The sequence below is a fragment of the Cervus elaphus genome, chromosome 9, assembly GCF_910594005.1.
Source record: "Cervus elaphus chromosome 9, mCerEla1.1, whole genome shotgun sequence".
Lineage (NCBI taxonomy): Eukaryota > Metazoa > Chordata > Mammalia > Artiodactyla > Cervidae > Cervus > Cervus elaphus.
The window spans coordinates 75,632,977-75,643,357 of NC_057823.1; the positions used below are offsets into that span (position 1 = coordinate 75,632,977).

Sequence of the window (10,381 nt, forward strand, 5' to 3'; positions counted from 1 at the left end):
AGGGGAAAAAGGAGGGAAAGAGTCCAGGAACGCTTCAAGCTAATTATCTTCCCACTTACCCGGCGAGGCTCACAAGCAGAAATTAAGTTCATGGCCAGTAAATTAAAAAAATAATATCGTTTCACACACGGGATCTGTGGACTCAGATTTTTAATCACTGCAATCATTCTAGTCTTATTCCTCTTAAGGGTCAACCACATACCTTTTAAGTCCCTAAAGAACTACCAACTTTTTTAATTTGTTCACAATTCAAATTCAGGAGATTGGAGGAAGACCAAGAACCTATGTAGCCCAACTCCACTCTTTGATTAAACTTTACAAAAAGCAAAATAAGGCAAGGAACTAGTGATTTCCAAAGCGCACATGGGAAAACTTCTAGAAACTTAATAAACCACACCACAGAAAACCCACCACCTCTCCATCTGTAATGAAAAATACGGGCTTCACTTTTTTGTCAGAACTAGCCACCGTGATTTTACAAAGACAGCAGAACCACTCTACTAAACGGAACAGAATGAAAACTCCCAGTACATTCTGGAACGATATTCTGGCCAATCCTTCTGCCAACAGAGGCCTTACCCGGGCCTGGGTTAGTGAACGCAGCGTTTAACTCCCCCTCTTCAGCGAAGACACTTGGGGAAATCCTCCAATGAGAGACGCTTAGAGGCAGGGGCGTGGTCTCAAGGGGCGGAGAATTTGACTCCGGGGATAATGAAAAACGTGTGCTGATTGGCCGGACATCTTCCCTCTACGCACCAGCCCTCTTTGGACAGCAGGAGCCATCCATCAAAAGACTTACACCAATTAGCGCGGAAATCTTCCCACTTCCCCCTCCCATCGCAGCGAGAAAGCCCCGCCCTCCAATATATTACTCGGAAGGCCAGGCGCGGCCCCTTCGGCTCCGAACTGACCCGGAGAAGGGCAGTGTCGTCTCGGCGGCGCTGCAGAGACCCCCCACCCAAGACGGCTCCCCCTCCCCGGGCCTGTCCCCTCTTGCCCGCGAGTCCTCTCGCCTCGTAGGCCTCTCGGATCTAATATCGTGGGGTGAGGTGAGAGCAGGCCCGGGGAGGGTGGTTACCGCTGAGGAGCTGCAGTCGCGATCAAGGTGAGCTAGGATTTCGGGGTTGACTGCAGGGTGCAGATACGGAGCAAGGTTGGGGGCGCGGGGTAGGGTAAGGGGCCGGGGTGGAGGGTTCGTCTCGCGCCCTTTTCCTCGGTTAACTCTAGACCGAGCAACAAGTTCAGGCTAGTCCGAGCCTGGAGGGGCGGGGCCAGATCAGACCTCCCGAGCCGTCTTATTGTCAAGTTGGCGTGGTCCCAGGCACCAGCCCGGGGGGCGAAAGAGTTGGATCCCTGAAGATTGTGATTCCGCATCTGTCCACCTCTTCCGTCGCTCAACCCTGAAGATGCTCTGCTTCCTGCCTTTTGGTGGTTGGGGGGAGGGACTGTCCATGTATCCTGTGCCTGGGGCATAGTAGGCGTTCATTATTGCCCTAAATTAATGAAACTCCCAGGTTTCTCTTGCGGGATGGATTAGCCTCCTGTCCCACTGCCGGTGCTCTTAACACCTGAGTTTCCTTTCGTAACATCAATAAAAGTTAACAGTTGCTGAGCACTGAGTGCCAAGCACTATGCTGAACTCTAGTTGAATCATCTTGTTTAATCTTAACAGCCATTTAGAGAGGCAGATATTGCCTTGTTTTACAGACTATAAATAAGCTCGTTAATATTGTCCAGGTGTTTATTAGGCACCTATTGTATGTGCTATATACCTGTGCTCCTGAAACTGAAAGTGTTAGTCACTCAGTCGTGTCCAATTCTTTGCGACCCTGTGGACTGTCGCCCGCCAGGCTCGGGTGTTACAGAATTTTCCAGGCAAGACTACTGGAGTGCGTAGCCATTCCCTTCTCCACAGGATCTTCCCAACCCAGGAATCGTGCTCGTTTCTCCTGCATAGCAAGCAGATTCTTTACCTTTATTTCACATAAGTCTATGAAATGGGTAATAACCTATTAACAGATTAGGAACTGAGGACTAAGAAAAATTGACTTAACTTGAATAGTTCACATTGTTACTAAGCGGCAGAATACATACTACCATTTCATTTCAAAGTTTGGGCATAAAGATTAGCTTTTTTTTTTTTTTAAAGGCCCTCTAGGAAGTCACAATTTAGGATGGATGTAACCAACTGGTTGGGGAGCGGGAGAATAACAGATGGCCCTTGGCAATGACTGAGATTCACTAACAGCATTGAGAAAGGGGAGGCTTGTGTTATAAGACACCTGGTAGGACAGGAAGGGCTGTTCTTTCACTCCTTTCTGGGCTTTGTTCTATATATAGATGATAGAGGTACTGACAACAACTGACTCTCAGAAACTGCTACACCAGCTGAATGCCCTGTTGGAACAGGAGTTGAGATGTCAGCCAAAGGTCTGCGGCTTGAGACTAATTGAATCTGCACATGATAATGGCCTTAGAATGACTGCAAGACTGAGGGACTTTGAAGTAAAAGATCTTCTTAGTCTAACTCAGTTCTTTGGCTTTGACACGGAGACATTTTCTCTAGCTGTGAATTTACTGGACAGATTCCTGTCTAAAATGAAGGTACGTTTAAAGCTACATCACCCTGAGTATTTCGTGATTTTGCTTAATGTGTTTTGGAGATGGTATTGCCAGCTTTGGGCTGGTATTCACAACTTGACCATTTTCTTGTGTGTTTTCAGCAAGTAACCAAAATGTTTTGGTAATTCTGTGTACTATAGCATTGATGAATATTCTTCCTTTTAATCAAGAATAATGCATCAGCTATTAGACTTAACTTCTGACATTGAATAATAGTCTAATATCAAATCATTGCAAAGCCTCCCAGTAGGAGAGTTGGCTATTGTTTTTAAAAGTCTTGTTTGATAGTTTAGGTATTTTCACTTATTTACTGTTGTTTTTAAAGAAATATGTTAAAGGCAGAAGGCTAGATTGTGGGTTAAAAATTAGATTTTTTTTTTTCCTTTTTGTTGATGCTGTCTACCACCTGGTCAGTAGAGTATATTTCTTGATCTTTATTCATATATAATAAAGTTCCAACTGGTTTAGCCTTAGATTTACCCAGGTCATGCTTATGCTTGGCATTTCCAGCCTAAGTTTACACATAGTAGAGAGTATCTTCTGACAGAGCGGATATACAGTTGTTACCCTGTATTGGATAAGCAGGACATCTGTGTAGCTTTCAGAGTTTAATTATTAAAAATACATCTACTTCTCTGTGTCCATGGTTGTTCGTAGATAATGAGATAATGTGACACTTAAAATGAAACTCATGTTTTATTCAAAGTACCTAACAGAATGCAACATATATGGAAAGAACTCAGTGTTTGTTGAATGGCTCAAGAAACTTATTCAACAGTCTGATTAAACAACTCTTTAAAACAAACAAAAAACTCTTTTAGACACCATGTGTAGGCACTACCTTTAATTCTAAATGTGTCACAGGTGAATGACATGGCATCTGTTCCTTAAGTATATTATAATCTTAGTGGGAGTAATGTTTGCACTTATAACTATCATTAGTACAAGGAATAATAAGAAAAGAATTACATTATACTTCAAAAGAGATATAAATATATTGCTGAAGGGTTTCTAAGAAGAGGAGATTCCAAATACTGGTAAAAGCTTTTTAAAGCTTCAGTTGAGCTGAAACTTAAAGTGGATAGAGAGCTTCCCTGGTGGCTCAGTGGTAAAAAATCCACCTGCCAATGCAGGAGATTTGGGTTCAACCCCTGGTCTGGTAAGATCTCACATGCGGCCAAGCAACTAAGCTCATGTGCCAGAGCTACTGAGCCTGTGGTCTAGACCCCAGAAGCCGCAACTGCTGAAACCCACATACCCTGGAGCCCATGCACTGCAACAAGAGAAGCCACCACAATGAGAAACCCACATACCACAGTGAAGAATAGGCCCCATTCTCCACAACTAGAGAGAGCCCACACAGCAAGGAAGACCCAGCATAGCCAAAAAAAAAAAAACTTTTTAAATAAACTGGATAGAATTTTGATTGTAGACATTCAGAAAATGATGGATAAATTTAAAAGACTGGTAGTGATTAGAGCTTTACAGGTGGAGTAAACAATATGTGTCACAGTATTTAAAAACATTTCACAAGTATTGCTACAAAGAAAACAGCCTGGAAAAACACAACATTCTGAAAAGAAATTTTGTGTATAAGCTGTAAGGTATTTCAGTCTTCATATAAGTCTTTGACCAAGTAAATTACTGCTTATCATTCTTCAGTGATTTAAAAAACCAAAAGAACTAAGAATTGTTACATGCAAAAGCCAAACATTACACTGAAACTTACTCCATTTACTTAAAAATTGGTTCCAAGTGGGTGCATATGGTTAACAGTCTACAGTTGAGGCATCAGTGGATCTTGCTAAGTCCTTCGCCACTGAGAGATTCACCTCACAAATACATTTTTCAAAGTGATGGGTCTGAGTTCTAGATTATACTTTATGTTTTTTTTTTTAATTGAAATAAGGTAGAGATGGATTTATTGTCTTTTTAGGTACAGCCCAAGCACCTTGGGTGTGTTGGACTAAGCTGCTTCTATTTGGCTGTAAAATCAACAGAAGAGGAAAGGAATGTCCCATTGGCTACTGACTTGATCCGAATCAGTCAGTACAGGTTCACGGTTTCAGACCTGATGAGAATGGAGAAGATTGTACTGGAGAAGGTGTGTTGGAAAGTCAAAGCTACCACTGCCTTTCAGTTTCTGCAACTCTATCATTCACTCCTTCAGGAGGGCGTGCCACATGAAAGGTATGTGAGCTTTGTTTTCAACAAAGGAGATGTAGAAACCAGAATATTGTCTGAATGTTATATGAAGTCAGTATCCTGGGAGAATGTCAATCAAGTAAAATGATAGCTAAGCCCCTTGAGTTTCACTTCACTCTCCAGCAGGAGTGAGGAGACATTCAGTCAAAAGTAGCTTCTTGGAGTCTTTGAATTCTTTAGGATGGTAAATTTTTTAACATTACATTTTCCATTTATAGACTAGTTAACTTACAGAACCTAATAGGCAAGCATCTAACACTAATTTATGGAAAAAGAAACTTTCAATTCAAAAACAGACTTATTAAAATGAAAAGAAACCTTGGTAGTTGTAGAATAAATTTTTCTTTTATGGCCCAAATTATTTAAAATTCATCTATGGTATCCTTAAGAAGTTAAGGTCTCTGAAGGAAGGAAACTTCTTCAAATAATTCATTTTTCTATGATAAGTGTGCATAAACTTCACTTTAAAATTGACTTCATTATTTTTCTAAAAATTTATTTTGACTCAATGTAAAATTACCTACATAAAATTTCATTTTCTCTTTAAAGGAGGAGTAGCCTTAATTTTGAAAGACTAGAAGCCCAACTTAAGGCATGCTACTGCAGGATCATATTTTCTAAAGCAAAGGTAAATATTTTATAAAGATTAAATCTGTTTATATACCTATTTTCATATTCAATATTTACTTTAAAATTTATCTCTTTTAGCCGTCTGTGTTGGCATTGTCTATCATCGCATTGGAGATCCAAGCGCAGAAGTATATAGAGTTAACAGAAGGAGTAGAACGTCTTCAGAAACATTCCAAGGTATGTCAAGGTCATAGCCTAAATCCTATTCACAGCTGTAAAAAAACCTAAACCACTTGTTCCTAAAGTGAGGTGTCATATGTTTGCTTGAAATTTAAGTAACTTACCCTTAAATTTTTTTGACAAGGAAAGACATGTTAATAAGATTGTAATTATTACTATAATGAAAACTACAGGACTGTTAACATTTTTTTTTAATTTACGTACAGATCAGTGGCAGAGATTTGACTTTCTGGCAAGAGCTTGTATCCAAGTGTTTAGCTGAATATTCATCGAACAAGTGTTCCAAACCAAATGTTCAGAAGTTGAAATGGATTGTTTCTGGGCGGACTGCACGGCAACTGAGGCATAGTTACTACAGAATAACCCACCTTCCAACAATTCCGGAAATGGGCCCTTAATTGGTAAATTTGGTTCGTAGTTAATCCTCCACATTATAGAAAATTTTCTAATGCTATATAATTTTCTTCTACAATTCAAGAATATAAATCTGAATTATTTTCAAAATAAACAAAATGGAGTTGGAATAGGAAAGGGGAAAATGACTTCACTGATCTAGTCAGCTATTATTTGAGGGCATTTACTACATTCGTGGAGCAGGAAATGGCAATCCACCCCAGTCTTCTTGCCAGGAAAATCCCATGGACATAGCCTGGTGGGCTACAGTCCATGGGGTCACAAAGAGTTTGACCCAAGTTAGTGACTGAGCACACTACATTCAAGGTATTAATACAACATCCCAAGAGTAAGGAATTATCTAAACTTTGATATATATGTTAGCTGTTTCATTAAATTATCAGCTTACAAAGCCACATCCTCCTTAATAATGTAAACTTTAAAAGTAGCACTAAAACAGTGTTTTGTTTTTTTCTAATTGCACATCATTTTGCTATATGTAGACTCAAGCTTTAGTTCATTTAAAGTTACACAAGCCTGAGTAAACGAACAGGACCAAAATTTTGAACCATACATTGAACTAATTTGAGACTATTAGCTTATTAGGAAAGTCAGTATGAACTCGGGTGTTATACGTAAAGAAAAATAAGTTAGGACAGGTGGTTTCTACACTGGGTCTTTGGAAACTGCCAGGGTGTCTCAGCACTGGCGTTGTGTATCATTGCTATAAGAGTTGAACAGTGGCAAGTATTTACATGCATAAAAAATGTAAACCTCCTCAGGAATATATGATAGACTTTCTTACCATCTAAGTTTAACTCATGGTGGTGATTTAACTTTCTTCCTACTCAAAATTAATTGTGAACATAGAATACATCTACATAAGAGATGATTATGAATCTTAGATATTTTAACAGGTAGCAAAATTTGTGTTTGGCAGACTTCTGATAACTTGATTTTTTGTTTGTTAAATAGGATGATTACAGCAACAAAAAACTTCTGAAGCCTTTCTCCACAATCCTGAGCTGTGGATTCTATAATATTATAACGGATTTAAGCTGTGAAGCCTCAAAACATCACAACTAGATTAGCATTGGTGTTCTCAGATTTGGGAAAACTGCCTAATTAACATTACCCTATAGTGGAATTACTCAAATTTGAATTCACCTATGAAACATACAAATCAAAGTAACAGTATAAATGTGAAATGCAAATGACAAGCCTGGAAAGGTAAACTGTGAATCTTCATTTCTAACATTGATCCAAGTTTCTATATTGGGTCAATATATTGTACTTAGGTGGTGTTTAAAAAAGGTAACCTACTTAAATTTAAACTTTAAATTATGAGGTTTACATCAAAAACACCATTTCACAAATGCACTTTTTAAGGCACAATAAGGGTCACTATTCTAGGCAGTGAGAATAGTTAGTTTCTTGGCACCTATGATGCAAGTAATTATTAACCCAGAGATGTGGACCTTACTGGTACATAGAAATCACATTTAAATTTGAGGGCATTTATGTAAAGCAAAACTACCAACCTGTTAATTTTGGCATGTTATCTTTAATATTTTTCTAGAAAACAGGTGATACTTATACCCATGATTTTAAAAGTTTTATACAAAATTTACTGCCTCAGTCTAGTCCCATCAAGAAAGTTAGTTTTTACTAATAACTCAAAACAAATTAGTGTCACTCGGAAAACTTTGTGATTTAACACTCCATCAGTTTTTACTAAGGACTGTTTTTGTAAAACTTGGTTCTAACTTAGAATTTTGCTTAAAAGGAAGAGAATATACTGACATTAATTGCCCCTACTGTGTGCCAAAAGGAAGTATTAAGAAAGGTAAGTAGGCATCTTCATAATTATAAGGTTGCCGAGGTGCAGTGTTCAGAGATCTACAGGGTTCAAGTGTTGCAGAGAGTTACTCAATGCAGTGTGTAACCTGAATCCATCCAAGATGGCTGTACCCAATTTTGACATCATTTTATGGTTACAGAGGCATTAGAAAATGAACCAAAGAACCACAGTGTATCTTATACTTTGGTAAACCATGTTTTATGGATAACTTTACAGTTTTCCCAAAATACTGATAAATTTCAATATTTTGAATACATCAGTGTTAATTTTGAGTTGCCAGAGGTAACCTAACCAACTCCCATTATGTTTTGGTACTAAGGGATATACCTTTCAATAAAGTTACTGAAATGCATTCCTTTGCCAGGCAGTTTTCTCTTCGTTTCTCTTCTAATGCAATTAACTATTTTGGCAACGTGATAATAGCACCACAATAAAAAGCTGTCTCCACTCACTTTATTTAAATTTAGCACTAAAGTAAGATGCATGGTGGGCTTCCCTGGTGGCTAACTGCTGAAGAATCCTTCTGCCAATGCAGGAGACATAGGTTTGATCCCTGGTCTGGGAATATCCTCTAAGAAGGAAATGGCAACCTGGGAAATTGTATTCTTGCCTGGGAAATCCCATGGACAAAGGAGCCTGGTGGAACTATAGTCCGTGGGGTCACAAAGAATCAGACATAACTTAGAGACTGAACATGCATGGTAAGATGCATGGTAAGGAAAAAAAAATTATGATAGTATAGCTATTACCTAATTGACACTTTGCTTTCTAGTGGTTTTTTAAAGATAAACACAAGATGATGACAATTAAATATGCTTAATATGCATTAAAAACTTGCTTATGCATTGTTGGTCACTTTTATTATGTAGGTTCCATTGTATGGGCGTGCTAAGTCACTTCAGTCATGTCTGACTCCTTGTGACCCTATGGACTATAACCCGCCAGCCTCCTCTGTCCATGAAATTCTTCAGGCAAGAACACTGGAGTGGGTTTCCGTGCCTTCCTCCAGGGCATCTTCCCAACCTAGGGATCGAATCCATATCATAATCTATGTCTCCTGCATTGGCAGGTGGGTTCTTGACCACCATCGCCACCTGGACTACCCCATCACTGTTAGGACTGTCCTTAATACTAAATCACCCTCAGATTCAGCCCATCTGTAGTTCTGTGTGACCCTCTTACCTAATTAAACCAACAGGTGGTTGGTAATGACAGGCAACCACTAAGTGTTGTATTAGTCTGGTCAGACGGCTTGTTAATTATTAATATATGATTTTGAACTGTTCATGTAACTAACAAGCTAGAAAGTAGATACTGTAAGGAATTACTGAATAAAGAAAAACTTAGAAGGTTCCTTTCCTATTTGACTCAGGTTAGATATATTGAATAATCCCTGCTTTCATAAGTGCTGTTTTTTAAAACAGGCACTTTAACCTTCTATGTATTTTCAATTAATGTGGCATACTTTTTAAAAACTAGATATTTCTGATCTAACGTTTGTGGTTAGCAGTGTTAGTTTTTACTGTCAGGTACTGTTGTCAGATATGAATCATTTCATGTTATTCTCCAAACTGAATGAGATTATCCCATTTACAAATAAACCAGAACAACAGAGCAGGTAAGAGATAAGCCCAAGGTCACATACCTGTACTTGGATGTGAGATTCAAATCCAGGCAATTGTGACACAGGCTATGTTCCTAAACACTCTGCACATTACTTCCCAAAATAGATTAAATGGACTTATGTGAAATTGTATCAAAGTTAATAGGAATAAAGGATGTTAAAGTGATAAAAGAATCAATTCACCAAGATATGAGTCTTAAATACGTATGCACCTAACATCAGAGCTTAAAAATACAAGAAGTACTAAAAACTGACAGCAGTGAAAAGCTCATATGGACAAAGCTTCAGCTGCAGACTTAAAAGATTCCACTCAGTAATGTACAGCACTAGAAAATCAACAAGGATGTAGAAGGACTGAAAAATACCAACCACCATGTGGATCTACTTTATATAAAATTCATCCCAAAATAGCAGAATAAGCATTCTTTTCAAGTGAACGTAGCATAGTCACCAAGAGAGAATATATCCTGGGTCATAAACAAACTAAGAACTGAACTAAAATTATACAAAATGTGTTCCCTGACCATAAAACTAGAAAATAAACAGTTAACGGGACAATCTCCAAACACTTGGACGTTAAATAAGAAACATCTATGAAAAATCCATGCCTGTAAGTGAAAGTCTAAAAAGAGAATGTATTTTGAACCTACTGAATGAAAATATCAAAATATATGGAATGCAGCTAAAGCAGTGCTTAGTAATCATAGTATCAATCACTTTTGTTAAAAAAAGGTTTCAAAACCAGTAAATTTCTATTTTAAGAAACTAGAAAAAGGGCAAAATAAACCCAAAGCAAGCAGAAGGAAGAAAGTCTGAAGAAGGATGTGTAAAACAAACAAAAAAATCTATGAAACTGAAACAATAGG

At 38.3% G+C, this 10,381-nt stretch overlaps 1 protein-coding gene across 1 annotated transcript; it reads left to right on the plus strand.

The window, feature by feature from the left end:
- The first annotated feature begins 875 nt into the window (after positions 1-875).
- On the plus strand, positions 876-8,243 carry CCNG1 (cyclin G1). The gene is given in 9 exon segments (XM_043913483.1): positions 876-1,105; positions 2,341-2,604; positions 4,559-4,812; positions 5,377-5,455; positions 5,536-5,634; positions 5,844-5,968; positions 6,018-6,038; positions 7,006-7,029; positions 7,031-8,243. Coding segments are annotated over 8 exon segments (906 nt in total). The 5' UTR covers positions 876-1,105; the 3' UTR covers positions 7,071-8,243.
- The last annotated feature ends 2,138 nt before the right edge of the window (positions 8,244-10,381 follow it).